We start from the raw sequence: 19,932 nt of genomic DNA on the forward strand, positions 1-19,932 counted from the left end.
CTTTCATAGCAATTGGATTCATTTTCTCAATTCATGACACCTGCCAGAAAAAAAAAAAAAAACATGGAATCCGTTAGGTTTTATTTCCATCTCTCCTTTTTCTCCACCTCTCCTCCTGTTCTCTCTGTGTCTGCGTGGGTTTCCTCCGGGTGACTGTCTGTGACGAGTGTGGTGTGTTCTCCCTGTATCCGTGTGGGTTTTCTCCGGGTGACTGTCTGTGACGAGTGTGGTGTGTTCTCCCAGTGTCTGCGTGGGTTTCCTCCGGGTGACTGTCTGTGACGAGTGTGGGGTGTTCTCTCTGTGTTTGCGTGGGTTTCCTCCGGGTGACTGTCTGTGACGAGTGTGGGGTGTTCTCTCTGTGTTTGCGTGGGTTTCCTCCAGGTGACTGTCTGTGACGAGTGTGGGGTGTTCTCTCTGTGTTTGCGTGGGTTTCCTCCGGGTGACTGTCTGTGACGAGTGTGGTGTGTTCTCTCTGTGTTTGCATGGGTTTCCTCCGGGTGACTGTCTGTGACGAGTGTGGTGTGTTCTCTCTGTGTTTGCGTGGGTTTCCTCCGGGTGACTGTCTGTGAGGAGTGTGGTGTGTGCAATTGGATTCATATTCTCAATTCATGACACTTGCCAGAAACAAACATGGAATCTGTTAGGTTTTATTTCCATCTCTCCTTTTTCAGACGGTGCCAGAGTCATGCACAAGATTTATCCCCAAAGGGAAGATGTGAATGACACACCCATTAACTTTCACGTAAACAGTTGTTCAACCAGTGCCAAAACAAGGTGCTATACATCACCCTCTGTGGGGCATTTTGTTTAACACGAGTGAGGGAGTGTATAAGTGAGTAACTGAGTAAGTGAGAGGTTTTAATACGATGGCTCACTGTGGAACACATGTTTATCAGCCCAGTCCTTCAATAAGTGCAGAGTGTACATGATTAAAGGAAGTATTCCCTTAAAATTACAGATCAAAATCACTGTGAAAAACTGGGAAAAACGAGCATCTGCCATTGCTACTCTGGGTTCAGCACTACAGAAACTGCACTATGGTGGAGGGTAGGAGACAGCCCCGCCTCCCTCCCCCTCTCCCCAAATACCAAATCTCACCTAATGTTCTTTTAATTGGTCAGCCCAAGAAACAGAGTCTAATCTTTCATTTCTCTTTCTCTTTCTAAAGGCGAGCCAGCTTTGGCAAAGGAGAACAACTGCCTGAATGCGGCTAAGGCCTGCAACTTGAACGACACGTGTAAGAAGTACCGCTCGGCCTACATCAGCCCCTGCACTAGCAGAGTGTCCACCGCAGAGGTCTGCAACAAGCGCAAGTGTCACAAGGCCCTGCGGCAGTTCTTCGACAAAGTGCCGCCCAAGCACAGCTACGGCATGCTGTACTGCTCCTGCCCTGTGGGTGACCAGTCGGCCTGCTCTGAGCGCCGCCGGCAGACGATCGTCCCTGCCTGCTCGTATGAGGACAAAGACAAACCCAACTGCCTCGCCCTGCAGGCCACCTGCAAAAGCAACTACATCTGCAGGTGAGTTGGAACTTCTCCTTCCTTTAACTAAAGCAAGCTTCAGAGGCATGAAGGCAGTTCCCGGCGATGGCAGTTGTCCTACTGGTGAATACATTCAGTAAAAAAGAGTGCAGTCATGTGAAGTCAAATTTATACAGTGCTTTTTACAACCTGATGGTGTCACAAACTGTGAAAGCACATTTGTTCTAAGGCTGAATGGTATAGAGTTGACATGCTGTATTATTTTGTTCTGCTGTTCACACGGTCTATAAGAATGTGATGTATATCTGACATCAATCTGAACAGACCACGCTCTTAAACAGACCCAAATGTGCACTTTCGTTTTTGAAATGAATGAACGGGACCGGACTGTTTCACTGTACGACCCTGTATCATAACACATCCCTATTCTTTATTCCAAATGAGCTCTGTTAAAAACAGAGAAGGGCGGCACGGTGGCGCAGCAGGGAGTGTCGCCGTCACACAGCTCCAGGGGCCTGGAGGTTGTGGGTTCGATACCCACTCCAGGTGACTGTCTGTGAGGAGTGTGGTGTGTTCTCTCTGTGTCTGCGTGGGTTTCCTCTGGGTGACTGTCTGTGAGGAGTGTGGTGTGTTCTCTCTGTGTCTGCGTGGGTTTCCTCAGGGTTAATGTCTGTGAGGAGTGTGGTGTGTTCTCCCTTTGTCTGCGTGGGTTTCCTCCGGGTGACTGTCTGTGAGGAGTGTGGTGTGTTCTCCCTGTGTCTGCGTGGGTTTCCTCCGGGTGACTGTCTGTGAGGAGTGTGGTGTGTTCTCCCTGTGTCTGCGTGGGTTTCCTCAGGGTTACTGTCTGTGAGGAGTGTGGTGTGTTCTCCCTTTGTCTGCGTGGGTTTCCTCCGGGTGACTGTCTGTGAGGAGTGTGGTGTGTTCTCCCTGTGTCTGCGTGGGTTTCCTCCGGGTGACTGTCTGTGAGGAGTGTGGTGTGTTCTCTCTGTGTCTGCGTGGGTTTCCTCCGGGTGACTGTCTGTGAGGAGTGTAGTGTGTTCTCTCTGTGTCTGCGTGGGTTTCCTCAGGGTTACTGTCTGTGAGGAGTGTGGTGTGTTCTCCCTTTGTCTGCGTGGGTTTCCTCCGGGTGACTGTCTGTGAGGAGTGTGGTGTGTTCTCCCTGTGTCTGCGTGGGTTTCCTCCGGGTGACTGTCTGTGAGGAGTGTGGTGTGTTCTCCCTGTGTCTGCGTGGGTTTCCTCCGGGTGACTGTCTGTGAGGAGTGTGGTGTGCTCTCCCTGTGTCTGCGTGGGTTTCCTCCGGGTGACTGTCTGTGAGGAGTGTGGTGTGTTCTCCCTGTGTCTGCGTGGGTTTCCTCCGGGTGACTGTCTGTGAGGAGTGTGGTGTGTTCTCTCTGTGTCTGCGTGGGTTTCCTCCGGGTGACTGTCTGTGAGGAGTGTGGTGTGTTCTCTCTGTGTCTGCGTGGGTTTCCTCCGGGTGACTGTCTGTGAGGAGTGTAGTGTGTTCTCTCTGTGTCTGCGTGGGTTTCCTCCGGGTGACTGTCTGTGAGGAGTGTAGTGTGTTCTCTCTGTGTCTGCGTGGGTTTCCTCCGGGTGACTGTCTGTGAGGAGTGTGGTGTGTTCTCCCTGTGTCCGTGTGGGTTTCCTCCGGGTGACTGTCTGTGAGGAGTGTAGTGTGTTCTCTCTGTGTCTGCGTGGGTTTCCTCCGGGTGACTGTCTGTGAGGAGTGTGGTGTGTTCTCCCTGTGTCTGCGTGGGTTTCCTCCAGGTGCTCCGGTTTCCTCCCACGGTCCAAAAACACTTGTTGGTAGGTGGATTGGCGACTCAAAAAGTGTCCGTAGTTGTGAGTGAATGTGTGTGTGTGTGTTGCCCTGTGAAGGACTGGCGCCCCCTCCAGGGTGTATTCCCGCCTTGCGCCCAATGATTCCAGGTAGGCTCTGGACCCACCGTGACCCTGAACTGGATAAGGGTTACAGATAATGAATGAATGAATGACTAAAAACAGAGTATTAATTAAAGGCGGTGTAGATTATTAAAACACTTTCACTCTAAGTGCAATTTTCCTTGGTCTCTCATGAACGAGAGGTCTCCACAGGAAACTAGATGAGCACCGACATAATAAGTTTAATATTTCTACGATCCACGTTTCAACAGCTTCATACCCATCTGAGCATTATAACAATACCACACATAAAAGTGCCCCAAATCTGATTCATTGCAGTGTGTTGCTCATACAGCTTCAGAAACAACAAATATGTGTCACATAAGAAGAAACTGATTGGATACGGGTTGCTTTTTCCTTCTGTGTGAGCGTAGCCTTTGATATGTGAACGTGAAGAAACATTTTTTTGGAACCAAAAGTGTTTTTTTGTTTTTTTTCTACAGTGTATATCACTGCAGTAGGATCACACACAGTGTAGATTTCTCAGAGATTGTGTTTATAGCGTATAGGTCTTGCTCACACTGCACACAGTGAAAAGCAGCCAATCACAGACATCGTTTTGACGGAGAGAGAGAAAGTGAGTGTAAATAAATGCTTCGAGAAAAGTGATTACAACTAAAGTCATGAATTTAACAGGCCATTTCATCAATAAGGATTTTAAGCTGAAAACCTGACGTGTGAGAACACAGGGAGAAACATAACATAACACATTTGATAGTAAACAGAGGCTCACGAAGCAACAGGTCTGCGTTACAACAGATAAGGCATCCAGCACGATGAAAGCACTCACTGTGAATAAATGGATGCGTCTCCAGGACTAATAACCTTTGAGCTAAATTTCATAGCTTTAATCTTTGGTCTGATATCATCGAGCTTTGTTGTGTATAATTAAATGACGGGTATGAACGAACTAGCGCTAGGATGTTTGATTCATTTCCAGAGCTGACTCTTTTGAACTGTGAGATGCGGAGAATCAGTTCCACATTTGGGAGGTGAAAATGAATCGGATGAATAGGTCAAAACTATTCGTTTGTGTTGAACAGTTCCAAGGATCTGGGGAAATGAATCAAACTACTTTAGTTCTCATCACTACTTTATATTCAATTAAAATATTTAAGCATTCAAATGTGCAGACATTTCCACTGTGATCTGCCACTTGGCTTAAAATGTATTTTATTTTGGAAAGTAACTGTTTTCCAAATGCAGTCACTAGTTTAGCTTTTGGCATATTGTTTAGTAATGTCTTTTCTGACGCAGAGTAATATGTAATATGTTCATGCATTTGATAGCAGTGGGATTGATTATCTGTACTTGGCTTCCTAATAAACGCACAATTTGAATAAAACAATGTATGCAGCATGTTTCCTAACACAAGTCATACATTCTGAAAGATCTCCACTGGCTACCTGTGTATTTTAGAATCAATTCTTTAAAGCTGAAATGGCCCAGTGCCTGTTTACCAGAATACAGCTTCTGTTTATGTTCCAGCACTCAGCCTCAGAGCTGTAGATCCTTCTGTAAATGCCTTCGGTAAATACAGGAAACACAGAACCCTCTTTTAAGAGTTCCTCTTTTAATCAGACAGTCAAGGTCAATGCCGACTTAAAATAAACATATCTGTTAGTGCAGCATTTATTTATTTAAGCACAGCTCTTTTGTACACTGATAAATTATATTATAGTATATACATATATATATAGGCGGCACGGTGGTGCAGCAGGGAGTGTCGCAGTCACACAGCTCCAGGGACCTGGAGCTTGTGGGTTCGATTCCCGCTCCGGGTGACTGTCTGTGAGCAGTGTGGTGTGTTCTCCCTGTGTCTGCGTGGGTTTCCTCCGGGGGACTGTCTGTGAGGAGTGTGGTGTGTTCTCTCTGTGTCTGTGTGGGTTTCCTCTGGGTGCTCCGGTTTCCTCCCACGTTCCAAAAACACATGTTGGTAGGTGGATTGGCGACTCCAAAGTGTGTCTGTGTTGCCCTGTGAAGGACTGGAGCCCCCTCCAGGGTGTATTCCCGCCTTGCGCCCAATGATTCCAGGTAGGCTCTGGATCCACCGCGACCCTGAACTGGATAAGGGTTACAGATAATGAACGAATGAATGTATATATGATGTAAATATATATAAAACATCAATAACAGTAGATGTTTTCAGACACTTAGCTTTGCTTGAGTTGCTCTTACAGATGTCTTTCTCCTGTGGATGTGTTGGGATCTGAAACTATTCTCATATCGATCTCAGAATTAAGTTCTGTTTACCAGATAGAGACTCTTTTGGAGCTATAGCAGGATTTGTTGTTGTTAGACGTCCGGTTTTCTCTGTCATTTCACAGTTTTGAAACACCTGTTCACTTCCTTTGTGGACCATACTTAATTGGCGCCGTAACTGGAAAATTCCACAACTGAAGAGTGGTCTCTGAGCACGGTAATGACATGGGAACTTTATTTATCTCCCAGAAGCACATTTCAGTCGTAAATCCAGCTGCAAGTGTGACTTTGTGAACCTCTGCTTTACTCACGTTAGCCACCTCTCTGTGGGAAGCGCTAGTCCATGGAAGCGCGGATATGGGAGTCGATTAGCACAGCACAGCCGTGTGAAGTGGAGGCTTTAGAGGTGCTAACAAACAACCTCGCACAGGGAAATGACACTTTTAGGAAGGCAACACACCGTCTGTGATTACACGCCATCACCAGCAGGGAGGACCAGCACTAATTCGCTGTCTGATGCCTTTCTGCTGGGAAATAAAGTGCGCATTATCGCAAAACGCCGAACATGTACGGTTAGGACAATTACAGTGATTATTGAAGTCTAGCAATAAAGCAGCAGAGCTCAAATTCAGTTTGCCTGGTTTGGAGCTTGCCCTGAAGAGCTGTAAATGGCTTGTTAAGGATTCATTAGATATGGTTTGTGTAAGTGTTCTATGTATCACTGCTCTTTCACAGCGGTGTGAAGTCTCCAGGCTGAGGGAAAGTGTGTGTGTGTGTTGGGTGGGAGTTAATGGCCCTGCTCTATCGGAGCATCTGCAACAGCTCCCACAGTTTGGCTCTCTTGGAGCACACACACACACACACACATACAAACACACTTGTACAAATATAATTGGAGGATTCTGGATGGTTGCCCCTTGGTACCTGCAATTGATCTCTTTCTCTACCTCTCTCTCTCTACTAGTGAGTGTTTCTGTAGACTGAAAATCTAAAGGCCTGAGTTTTTGGAGGTTACAGCAAGCGGCAGGGGGTGGTGTAACACACTGGGGCTTCTCTGGGTGTGTGGAGATGGATTGACACCATCCGTCTCCCACTAGCCCCTTACCATATGTCAGGAGCTCCAGCACATCACATTAATGCAGCTTCTGCTGCTCTGCGCTTAGCACTAGAGCACTGCTCTGATCCTCCAGAATGTGTAAGAGTGTGCTTTTAGCAGTCTGCAGTTAGTGTAAGTGGAGGAGCAGGAGTGTGTGTAGGACCTCTGCAGTACAGTGCTAGATTATTGACTTCCCAGTCAAATCAGTCATTAAGTCGTTCTTTTATCTGAGCAGGTAAGATCAAATATAATCTGCTTGAATAAGGAAAACGATGGGGAAAGATATCACAGAATACAGAATATCTGACAATGGTGTGGCACCAGACCTTCCCCATCCGATCGGCAGCACTTCAACCTTTAAGAAAGCCGTGAAAACCAAGCTGAACACATCCACAGCTGTTTGTGCCCATCTTTCCAGTCCGAGAACAACTCAATGCTGGGTCTGAAAGCACGTGGAACAAAGGAAAAACCAGGAAGGGACTTTAAAAAGCTGTGCATGTGTTGCCTTTATGATTTATTTTTATTATTTGCTCTTATTTAAACACAGATGGATTACAGATTCAAAAATTGTGTCGCACAACCCCAATTCCAATGAAGTTGGGGTGTTGTATAAAACAAATATTTAATGTTCAAACGGATAAACTTTATTGTTTTTTTTTTTTTTGCAAATATTCACTTATTTTGAATTCGAGGCCTGCAACATGTTCCAAAAGCGTTGGGACGGGCAACAAAAGACTGGGAAAGTTGAGGAATGCTCAAAAAACACCTGTTTGGAACATTCCACAGGTTCCAAGAAAAGGTTAATTGGAAACAGATGAGTGTCATGATTGAGTATAAAGGGCTCAGTCACTGAGCAAAATTGTCCAACAGTTTAAGAATATTTTTCAATGTACAATTGCATGGAATTAAGCAATTTCATCATCTACAGCCCATAATATCATCAAAAGATTCAGAGAATCTGGAGAAATCTCTGCAAGTAAGCGGCAAGGCTGACAACCAACATCGAATGCTCGTGACCTTTGATCCCTCAGGCAGCACTGCATTAAAAACCATGGAAATCATGGACGTCATGTCCTCGGGGCCAAAGAGGAAAAGGACTGTCCGGATTGTTACCAGTGCAAAGTCCAAAAGCCAGCATGTCTGATGGAATGGGGGTGTTTCTTTAATGCCCATGGCATGTGTAACTTGCACATCTGTGAAGGCACCATTAATGCTGAAAGGTATATACAGGTTTTGGAGCAACACATGTTGCCATCTAAGCAACGTCTTTTTCAGGGATGTCCCTGCTTATTTTAGCAAGACAATGCCAATCCACATTCTGCATGTGTTACAACAGCGTGTCTTCGTAGTAAAAGAGTGCGGGTACTAGACTGGCCTGCCTGCAGTCCAGACCTGTCTCCCATTGAAAATGTGTGGCGCATTATGAAGCACAAAATACGACAATAGAGAACCAGGACTGCTGAGCAACCGAAGTTGTACATCAATAAAGAATGGGAAAGAATTCAACCTACAAAGCTTCAACAATTAGTATCCTCAGTTTCCAAACGCTTACTGAGTGTTTTTAAAAGAAAAGGTGATGTAACACCCTGTCCAAACTTTTTTTGGAGTGTGTTGCAGGCCTCAAATTCAAAATGAGTGAATATTTGCAAAACAACTATAAAGTTTATCAGTGTTAACATTAAATATCTTGTCTTTTCTAGTGTATTAAATTGAATATAGGTTGAAAATGATTTGCCAATCATCGTATTCTGTTTTTATTTATATTTTACATAACGTCCCAACTTCATTGGAATTGGGGTTGTATTATTGTGATACTCCAAAATAATAGGGAGACTAGAGCACTATGTAGCTTTGAGAGGAAGGTAGAAAAGCAGGACAATAATGTAAAGGTGAATTAAACTCTGTAGGAGCAGAGCCCAGAAGCAACAAACCAATTTATAACCTAAAGTTCGCTTAATAGTTGTTAAATAGTTGAGTAAATTCATGTGTTCCTGTGTGTTTCAGGTCTCGTCTGGCAGATTTCTTTGCTAACTGTCAGCCTGAGCCCCGGTCACTCTCTGGCTGTCTGAAAGAGAACTATGGCGACTGTCTCTTGTCCTATTCTGGACTCATTGGTAAGTCCTTTGTGTGTGTTTTCATTAATCAGAACAAAGCTCTTAGACTGATTAAAAGCATTAAAGCAGCATTTTAATCTGTTCCTTTAATCACATGGTTTGTTGGTATCCAGGGCCTATTTGGGATTATTGGGTGCTAGGCAGCAACACGCACTGGACATCACCAATGATGTAAACTTCGTCTTTATAAAACTAAATACACACTATGGCCAAAAGATTTCTAATCATTTTATAATCAACGATATTTAACAGAGAGTTGTGGATCACAAACAGCACCTCAACTCTTCACAAATGTATTGAATGGTGCTCTGTCTCTCCAGAAAAACACAGAGAAAATTAATAGAATGTCCAGTCTGCTGTAACTATTTAGTATCTGTCTTATTTTGACATGCCCAATGCACACTTTCATGGCTCATGCTCTGCTCAGCTCACCTCCACCCTGTCATGTAAGAGCTGTGGCTGTTGCTGGGTACGCGTGTATGTAGCGGAGTAATCCTTGAAAAGCTTTGGTGCATTATTGGCACCTCCTAGAATGTGTCTCAGCCAATCACATTGCGGGGTTGGAACTAACTGTGGTATAATGAAAAAACAAAGCAGTAGGAAGCTTCTTCATTATCCTGTGGCAAGCGTCTCAGTTACTTTGTGGCAGAATGGTATATAATGAGTATGACAAATGGCAAGTTTCTGAATACATCACCAATTTTGGGTTGAATACGACAGTGGTAATTACAATTACAATTTAAGGCTTCCAACAGTCTGCCTTGTCAGCAATCAGTCCTACTGTTAGAACTCTTTTAGTCTCAGTCTGTCTGGGCAATTTACACTGCCCTAATGTTTCTAAAACAGCAAGTCCCTAAACTCATTAGTGACTTCTCTCCTAACTCAACTCTGACTACAGTAGAGTTGCTCTACAGCTCATCCGCGAGTTCTCCGTAGCCCTCTGCCAAAGCCACAGCCTCTGCTCCGGCAATAAACCTCCTGCTGCTCCTAAACTAATCTGTGTCTTTTTCCAGACAAGCGTAATGTGTCCAATTCCTCCCCCATGCCCACTTTTCATTTACATGCACAGTTAGAGGCTCGTGTCCCCGATCGGGTCCACACAATGAGACCGAAGCTGTTAAAAAAATCCTTCATCGTTTCTCAGCCATTAGATCTGTCGCCAAATCCTGCTGCACCCAGAAAGAGCCAGTCGGGGGGTGGAGAATATGCAGAAAAGGAAAGCAACGAAGTAAAACAGAAGCAAGAGTGATGAGGGAAAATAAAACAGCGCACACATGTTGGAAACCGAAGAGAGGACACAGAGACAGACAAATCCTTTTGTGTTCCTTTTCCTCATCTACTGAGACCAACTCGCTGCTTCATCTATCACATCCTGCCAGAAGCCAGCAACTGGTGCAGACGCAGAGCCGATCTGCAGTAAAACAAAACCAGTGATCCTGGCTCCCTGCCGCAGATGTGGTTCAGGCAGACAGGGGTAGAGGATTTTAAAGCACATCTGTTCATTTTAAAGGAAGGGAGGAGTGAGTTCAGAGCTGTTTTCTGAGCTCTCTGCTCTAAGAGACTGCAGACAGGGACAACGGGACACGGCCGGGCAGGTGTTAGTCGGTGGTTAACTCGAGGTATTGCTCTAGCAGTGAGAGACAGTGTCTCATCGCAGGGAAAACCACAGCAGTCCATTACACAGCTTTCTGATCAGGTCACACAAGTGTCGTGGAGTGAGTACATCACACAGAATTTAATATAAATAACAATAATACTAATAATAATAATAATAATAATAGAGAGACTTTACTATGGTCAAGACTTTTATTAGAAGGACTGGCGCCCCCTCCAGGGTGTATTCCCGCCTTGCGCCCAATGGTTCCAGGTAGGCTCTGGACCCACCGCGACCCTGAACTGGATAAGGGTTACAGATAATGAATGAATGAATGACTAAAAACAGAGTATTAATTAAAGGCGGTGTAGATTATTAAAACACTTTCACTCTAAGTGCAATTAACCAGGATATTTCACAGGTATGCATTCAGTTCGCAGCTCAGGTAGGAAACTCTGTCTGCCAGATGTTATAAATGTAAAGCACAGGTGTGGAGACCTCCTTGCTATTCTCTAATCCATCCACAGTCATTTAGGTTTGTGACACAAACTCCAAATCCTGAAAATGATCTCAGCTTTACTCATCTTATTACATGAGAACAGCTTCCCTGGTCTTGATTTAAATAGTTCCTTATGTTTAACACTATTTAGCTCCTAATGTAGCACACCTGATAGAGTTGATGAAGTCTTCTGCAGTGTGTGAATGAAGGAATCAGGTGGGTCTGATTACAGCTGCAATAAAACTCTGCAGGAGAATCAGCAGGAGCAAAACTAATGAGGAACCAGGGTTGGATGCTTGCTGGAGAAACTCCCTTCATTTTTATTGTTTATGGTATTTTGATTAAATCTTATATTTAACAGTGTTTTAGACGGAGGCTAGAGCTGCTACCAGATATATGGTCTTTATTATAACCTCTTGTAACTAAGAGGCACTGATTGCTGTAGTTTTCTTTAGACAAACGTGGTTAAAACTGAAATAAATGTTCTGTAAATCAGGGTTCCTCAACCACTGTACATTAAAACACCCCCTGCTGCCCTTCAGGTGCATGCTGATGGGTAGCCATTGGTCTTCAATCAGCTGTTGATAGGATTTTTTAATAAAAATGTAAAAGTTTAAAACAGTTGGCTATAAGCTATGCTGTGAAAGTTTGGGGACTTGGAGACCGCTCTGGTGGAAAATATAAGTGCATCCTGCTCTAGGGAAAATGGTTTACTCAGCTGCTACACGCATATTTGATTCTTCTTCTCATGTTGCCACACATTCTAAAAAAAAAAATGGCTTAAAATAAGTTCAAAATCAGTGCTTCAAGCCTGGTGCTATGACATATTTAGCCTGATTTTAATCCTGATTTTGCACTTCTGATCAATATTCCAATCAAAAATGATGCCTTTGTTGGAACTGAATCACAAGCGATTGTTGCACAGATAATTTTACAGTGCAACAAGTCAATCCTAAACCTCCCAGTCGAGCTCCGGAGCTGATTGGCAACCCTTTGATATTTTTATATGTTTTATTTTATTTCACTAAAACCGTAAGCATTTCCTCTAGTGTGAAACGACATGCGGCACAATCTGAGAGTGAACAGGCTTCAGCCAATAGCAGCCTTGTGATTAATAGAGTGTTGGCACAGACTGACTGTTATGTTTAACATTATAGCCCAATAAACAAGCTTAGTATGAGCTGACGTAGCTTAAAGGCTAGGCAGCAGCTCTATGAAAGTGTCAAACAAATAAATACAGTGGAATTTGAGTTCCTAACTTGTGTTTATTGATAGTCAGAAAACATGTTATTTCTTACTAATTGAAGGAATAAGGTTTAAAAGACCGTTGGTCCCCCCCCCCTCCAACGGTGTTGGGAAACTCTAATAGGCGTCTTGCCTGTGACGTAGATGGTGGACAACACTCTAGAAGCTGCACTTAATTTAATGGAAAATGATGAAAAGGTGTGTTGTTTTTGGCTGCAATCATTCAATGTACAGTGGGACATCTGTGAACAAATGGCCCAAAGATCCCAAAATATCCACAAAATGGACTAAATTTGTCAACTTTAAACGGACACTTTGGAAAGGACCCTCCGCTCACTCCGTTATCTGTAGCTCATTTCACTGGCGCTTTTCCAACAATATGGGCATGTAAGGACACCAACGAAAGGTGTTCAAGAGCCTCTGTAACATGGAGGTAAACAGGGTGAGGACACTCACTTCGCCTGTTTTAGTTGGTGTTAGTTAACGTTAGCTTGACTCGCTAAACTCGGTGCTCAGATTATACTCGGCTACGTAGCTGCATTACGGAGGTTTATAGTGTCGGATGAGTTCGAGTTTGACTTCGGTCACATTTACAAGAATAACGGTACCTCTACATTTGAGTTTAGCTTATTGCTAGGCTATTGTCATGAATAATGTGTGTTATTTAGCTAGATACTGTCATAACAGTCAGTCATAACGGTGTTTTACCGCGGCGTTGTTCAGCTGTTGTCCACCAGTGACGTCACGGTCGCGTTCGAGAATTTCCGTAGCGAGCTCGGGTTTTTCCGTCAATTTAATAAAATTGTCAGTTTTAAAGCAAATTAAGCTGCTATTTTCATTTTAATTCATACTTATATCTGTCAGTGACTACAATAATGTGGAATATTCATGGAGGACCATTAAGTGGTGCTTAGCCTTTAAGTTTGCTTGAAAGATTTTACAATGTCTCACTCTCTTTGGAATATATATAAATAAAATCATCGCTGACCTAATAAAAACATGTACATTAGACGTTCAGAACTTCTAATGAAGTTCTAATGAAGATTATTATTATTATTATTATTATGAAGGCACCAAAGACAGCCATGTGCACAGTTACCATTTCCATGTTTATATGCCTGTGCAAGATCACACTAATTCACGTGAGACTTGGGATGTGGGAGATGGTTTTCATGTGAGACCTGACATTAAGTGTGAAATGTGCTAAATTGTTGAACTGGGGCTGTGTAATTTACTGTATGCAGGCACAGTGATGACCCCGAACTACCTGCGCTCCCCTAAGATCAGCGTGTCACCCTTCTGCGACTGCAGCAGCAGCGGAAACAGCAAAGAGGAGTGTGACAGATTCACAGAGTTCTTCACTGACAACGTCTGTCTGCGTGAGTATCTCTGCTCTCTGCCGTCTCATTCTGTCTCACCCTGTCTCTATATGTTCGGATGTCTGCACTCTCTCTACCCTGAGTTGTGCGGTTTGATCTGACTCAGCTCTCACTTCTCCACCCTCCTTCGGTTCCCTCTGTTGTTCTTGTACCCTTCATGTACCCGTGTGTTCTCTCTGTGCTTCCAGCTGCTTTTGGCCACCTGTCAGTTCCTCTTTTCTTTTTTGGTCTCTATCTGTCCACCTCTCCTCTATAAGATATCTCTCCTCTGGCTACACGTCTGCGGCTGCATTTCACTTTTCATTTTATCATTATCCCTCTCCTCCTCGCCTCCAGCCACCCGTCCAGCCTGGTTTAATTAAAGCTCCTCTCAACATCAGGTCTGTTAATACAGCGGATCAACCGCGCTCTGAAGCTCAGGATTCAGCAGAGAGGAGATAAAAAGATCAGCACTGGAGCTTCAGCATTTGTTTGAGCCTGTGATCTGCCTTATCAGCCTCTGTTAATGGAGAGCTCAGACCCCTCTGATCTTCTCTTGGGGCTTCGTGGCCAAAGATGGCATGATACAACTTTCTTTTCTCTATTTTTTTGTATTTTTTCAGCAACTAAGACATATACACACCCACACACACTAGGTTTTAGTGCTCTGTCAGGTCCTGGAGGGGTGTCAGTGCTGGACGTCATTCCCCACTCCACACAACACAGCCCCATTGCTCCTCGGCCCAATTCTGGGGGCATTTACTGCCCTGTCTCTCTCTCTCTCTCTCTCTCTCTCTCTCTCTCTCTCTCTCTCTCTCTCTCTCTCTCTGTCTCTCGCTCTCTCTCTCTCCCTCTCTGTCACTCTCTCTCTCTCTCTCTCTCTCTCTCTCTGTCTCTCGCTCTCTCTCTCTCCCTCTCTGTCACTCTCTCTCTCTCTCTCTCTCTCTCTCTCTCTCTCTGTCTCTCGCTCTCCCTCTCTCTCTCTCGCTCTCTGTCTGTCTCTTTCTCTCTCTCTCTATCTCTCTCTCTATCTCTCTCTCCCTCTCTCTGTCTCTCTCTCTCCCTCTCTCTCTCTCTCTCTCTCTCTCATTACTGGAGCTCAGTGTTAAAGTGTGCTGACAGGTGTGTGTGTGTGTGAATGGAGAAATGTGTATCAGACTGTGTGTGCTCAAGAGCGAGAGACAGAGTCTCTCTCAGGTCCTCACACCTCTCTCTTGCCTACAACACACACACACACACACAGTACTAACGAGTACTGTGACAGCTCAAAATTAAAATCTAACAGTCAGGTAGAATAACAATGTCTACATTGTGGCACCACACACAATCGAGTGATGTCCCTGTCATTTTTACACACACAGAATCAATGTTACATTATTCAGATGCTCAGTCAACTCCGTCAGTGTTAAATTAGAGCAAACCGAGACCCATGAGCTCATAAACGTGCTGGGATTTTACTGCACAGTAAAAATTAAAAACACAGATGTCCATGTTTCACCACTCAAAGCTGTGAGCTGCCTATGTTCTATTAATGCTGACTGGATTTATTAGCCCCAAAAACACTTCTGTAACCCAATTCCAACTGGGTTCGAACATCCTTTCCCCCAGAACATCTCAGATTACATTTGGGTTCTGATTTCACTTTCAGGTTCACTGCCCACTTCCCACTTTCAACTCTGTGCTCATAACTCTTTATATTGTTAAAAAATATATATTCACTCATGCACCCACTGTCTGCCTGGGATTTTTACCCGAGGAATATCTAATTTATTCATAAGTGCAAAGAAAGGCACCTTATTTTTTAGTTAAATGTGTAAACAGGTAACTTTACAGATGAAACAGAACATATTATTAACACATAATGAAGGTTAGGAGGTGTTATTCAGGTTGGCCTTGGAAAGAAAGTTCTCACTGTGTTCGATTTTAAACCATTAAAGCACTATTTAGTGTAAACACAGAACATGTTTCTTCAAATAGAGCAGCTTTACCAAGGCTACTGCAGTCTATGGTGTGGCCTCAGGGTCAGATCTGACCAAAATAAAACTGAAAGGATGTTAATTTAACTGGTAAAAAAATGACAAAAAATAAAGTTTTCCAAACAAGACTTTAACCTATTGGTATTTTCATGCTACAGTGTGTACCACTGCTATAACAATATAATCTAAAGGCATTATCACAAGGTTTAATAACTTATCAGCCCCGAGAACACTATATAATGGTTAAAACTAGTGACTTGTTCCATTTAGTTGAGAATATATTCCCTCTTTTCTGTTAAAGATCCACTTCAATGTAAATCATGGGATTAGCCTTGTTAGCATGTCAGTGGGTTCTGATACAAACAGCCAGGGTTTCTTACATCACACACCTAAGAAAGTGGAGCGTGTGATGGAGCTGGAGGAGCGAGTGGAGGTATAGTGCATGTTCAATTTTTAGAATTTTATTCATTCATTATCTGTAACCGCTTATTCAGTCCAGGGTCGCGGTGGGTCCAGAGCCTTCCTGGAATCATTGGGCACAAGGCGGGAATACACCCTGGAGGGGGCGCCAGTCCTTCACAGGGCAACACACTCACACATTCACTCACACCAACGGACACTTTTGAGTCGCCAATTCACCTACCAACGTGTGTTTTTGAACTGTGGGAGGAAACCCACACAGACACAGGGAGAACACACCACACTCCTCACCGACAGTCACCCGGAGGAAACCCACACAGACACAGGGAGAACACACCACACTCCTCACAGACAGTCACCCAGAGGAAACCCACGCAGACACAGGGAGAACACACCACACTCCTCACAGACAGTCACCTGGAGGAAACCCACGCAGACACAGGGAGAACACACCACACTCCTCACAGACAGTCACAATCGAGCAGGAATCGAACCCACAACCTCCAGGCCCCTGGAGCTGTGTGACTGCGACACCTACCTGCTGCACCACTGTGCCGCCCGTTTTAGAATTTTAGATATTTTAAAATATTTACTAAATTATAAATATATATAGTTTATTTGCAGATCTTTGGATGTTTTTTGGAAGTGTTTCACAGTTTTGTCCCAGCATCAAAGTGGGACAGTGCCTAGTAAACCTGGCATTCACACACAAAGAGCAAGCGCACTGTAGCACAGAGGGTAATGCAAGAGGAGAAACAGGGAATACAGCTGTAGTTGAAATAAACATTAAGTTAATCAATAACCAGATCAGCTGCTGATTACTGTGGTCAGGATTAATGTTCACAGAGAGCACGCCGTCAGTAGTCCAGCTCCTGCATTTCTGTGATGTTCTGCACAATCCGCAGTGAATAATTATCAAAGTGGACATATTTACATGTGCCGTATTTGTCCAGCTGAAGGTCATTGGAAGACCAGTTGGACTTTCTCACACTGATCTCAGGGCCAGGGATTATATATTTACGCATGGTGAGGTCTCAATAGAACATTTATTCCACCTGTGTCTCAAATGCAAACAGCACTGCCCTCAGGTGCAGCTTATACACCCTGTGGCCAAAAGGGTGAAACACCTGGTCTTCTGTGATTCTTCTGGGTTTCTTCTCCTCAGAGAAGGCAGCCCAGAGAGCATCAGTGAAGACCGTTGCTGATGTTGGATGATGTTTCTGGATGAGGAACATCATTCCAGCTTGTTCCAAAGTTCCATCACTCTTCCACCCACACATTGTTTAACTGCTCTAATCCTGGGAGCTTTATAACCCTCTTGTTCATGCCTGGCATTAACTATAATGATCTTAAACTATAGTAAACCATTGTAAACCTTAGCAAACAGAGTCAGGTTCATATGGCTGGTGTTCAGGTGTGATATCTCCCATGGAAACGTTAGATAGACAGCAAAGGATGATAAATTATAGTAGTTCAGTCCAAAAGGGTAAATCTAATTTAAAGCAACCATAGAAAACATATAGTGATAAAAGTCAAAGAGCAAAACGTAGAGAATGAATGAATGAATGAATGAATTAGTAGAAAACCTCAACATGATCAAATCCCACACTGTAGGAAATTACAAATACGAAAACTTTTTTTTTTTTGGAACACACCACACTCCTCACAGACAGTCGCCCGGAGGAAACCCACGCAGACACAGGGAGAACACACCACACTCCTCACAGTCAGTCACCCGGAGGAAACCCACGCAGACACAGGGAGAACACACCACACTCCTCACAGTCAGTCACCCGGAGGAAACCCACGCAGACACAGGGAGAACACACCACACTCCTCACAGACAGTCACTCGGAGGAAACCCACGCAGACACAGGGAGAACACACCACACTCCTCACAGACAGTCACCCGGAGGAAACCCACGCAGACACAGGGAGAACACACCACACTCCTCACAGACAGTCACCCGGAGGAAACCCACGCAGACACAGAGAGAACACACCACACTCCTCACAGACAGTCACCCGGAGGAAACCCACACAGACACAGGGAGAACACACCACACTCCTCTCAGTCAGTCACCCGGAGGAAACCCACGCAGACACAGGGAGAACACACCACACTCCTCACAGACAGTCACCCGGAGGAAACCCACGCAGACACAGAGAGAACACACCACACTCCTCACAGACAGTCACCCGGAGGAAACCCACACAGACACAGAGAGACCTCTGAATTAGTAGAAAACCTCAACATGATTAAATCCCACACTGTAGGAAATTACAAGTACGAAACTTTTTTTTTTTTTTTGGAAATCTGTCTTGGAAAGTGACAATATGCAAATGAACTGGCCTCCTGCTCCACTCATATCTCCAGGAACATGCAATAGAAACCTGGATCTGTGCCAGTGTACACAGGTAATCTACTTTTTGGCCTTGATGTGGCCGTCTATTGCCAGGGAAGAGATAAGTGATTCCTCCTCTAGTGTAAAGTACCATAATGATGTACTGCGTCAAATTTGTTTTATGTCTGTTCTTCCGGCTTCACATAATGTTCCTGCCACAACGATTAGCGCCAGTGCAGAGGCCGACAGGAATAGAAGTGTGGGCAAAATATGTTTAATACAATCACTGACATTTGAAAATGTCAAGACATCCAGCAGATAAAAGGAGCAAATTTGAGATGGATTATGTGATAAAACCTCAAAATAATGTGCTCTGGGAGCACATTAATCTGATCCTCCTTCATATGCACTACATGTCTGAAATTTGTAGACACCTCTTATAATGACCGGATACGTAATTGGCTGAAACATCTGCTCACTGAGGACACAGGTGTTTGATTGTGAGTATACAGGCGTTATACTCCCCATAGCTTTGACCAATAGAATGAGACACTCTGGGGCAGCAGTGTGGGAGCCTAAGGTCACCATGTCCTGTGCCAACCGTCTTCCAGAGGTGTTTAAATAGCAGTAAAACTGCATTCTCTGGAGTGATGGAGCCCTGTCCTCCAACATCAGTCTCTGACCTCATTGCTCTGTGGTGTGATGATAAAGATATACCTCACATTACTGTTGTGATATGCTTCTGCCCTTCACTCCTCACTGCTGTGAGCTCGGGTCGGGGTGAACCATGGCTCATTATCACGACCGAACATGTCGTTAACGTATGTCTTTTGTTAACGTAGATGAGAGTGTCTTGAAATAAAGTGTACTCTTACTGCAATACCCACTTATCGTACCTGAATTTCTATCTTGTGTCACTAGGGAATGCTATCCAGGCGTTTGGGAACGGCACGGATGTGAGCGTGTGGCAGCCCATGCCTCCAGTGCAGACCACCACCTCCATCACCACCCCGTCCCAGAGAGCACGGGACCGGGAGAAAACGTCCAACGCCGTGGACCCCGGATCACACACCAACCACCTGAACCCTGGAGACTCCCTGTACCAGTTCTGTGGAAGCCTGCAGGTCAGTCGGGCTGATCTACACCACACACTTAAACCACCTCTGCATTTGGAAAATGGTATGGTTTTTATGTAGCAACAGTGAATTCATTCATTTACCTGGAATCAATGGGCGCAAGGCAGGAACACACCCTGGAGGGGGCGCCAGTCCTTCACAGGGTGACACACACTAACACCTAGGGACACTGTTTTTTGAGTCACCAATCCACTTACCAAGGTGTGCTTTTGGACCATGGGAGGAAACCGGAGCACCCAGAGGAAACCCACGCGGACACAGGGAGAACACACCACACTCCTCACGGACAGTCACCCGGAGGAAACCCACGCAGAGACAGGGAGAACACACCACACTCCTCACAGACAGGCACCCGGAGGAAACCCACACAGACACAGAGAGAACACACCACACTCCTCACAGACAGTCACCCAGAGCGGGACATCGAACCCCCAACCTCCAGGTCCCTGGAGCTGTGTGACTGCAAACACTTGCTGCACCACAGTGAATTCATAACTCATACAACTCTCACAGTTACTCAGGCTCACA

At 44.7% G+C, this 19,932-nt stretch overlaps 1 protein-coding gene across 1 annotated transcript in view; it reads left to right on the forward strand.

Annotated features, from left to right (window-relative positions):
* Positions 1 to 1,037: 1,037 nt before the first annotated feature.
* The window catches only part of LOC136681753 (GDNF family receptor alpha-1-like), a 28,842-nt gene continuing 9,947 nt past the window's right edge, over positions 1,038 to 19,932 (forward strand). The window contains exons 1-5 of the mRNA XM_066658733.1: positions 1,038 to 1,047; positions 1,169 to 1,520; positions 8,722 to 8,831; positions 13,414 to 13,548; positions 19,190 to 19,392. Coding sequence (XP_066514830.1) covers positions 1,038 to 1,047; positions 1,169 to 1,520; positions 8,722 to 8,831; positions 13,414 to 13,548; positions 19,190 to 19,392 — 810 coding nt within the window. The remainder of the gene's footprint in view (positions 1,048 to 1,168; positions 1,521 to 8,721; positions 8,832 to 13,413; positions 13,549 to 19,189; positions 19,393 to 19,932) is intronic.

This window comes from Hoplias malabaricus, unplaced genomic scaffold (genome assembly GCF_029633855.1).
Source record: "Hoplias malabaricus isolate fHopMal1 unplaced genomic scaffold, fHopMal1.hap1 scaffold_169, whole genome shotgun sequence".
NCBI lineage: Eukaryota > Metazoa > Chordata > Actinopteri > Characiformes > Erythrinidae > Hoplias > Hoplias malabaricus.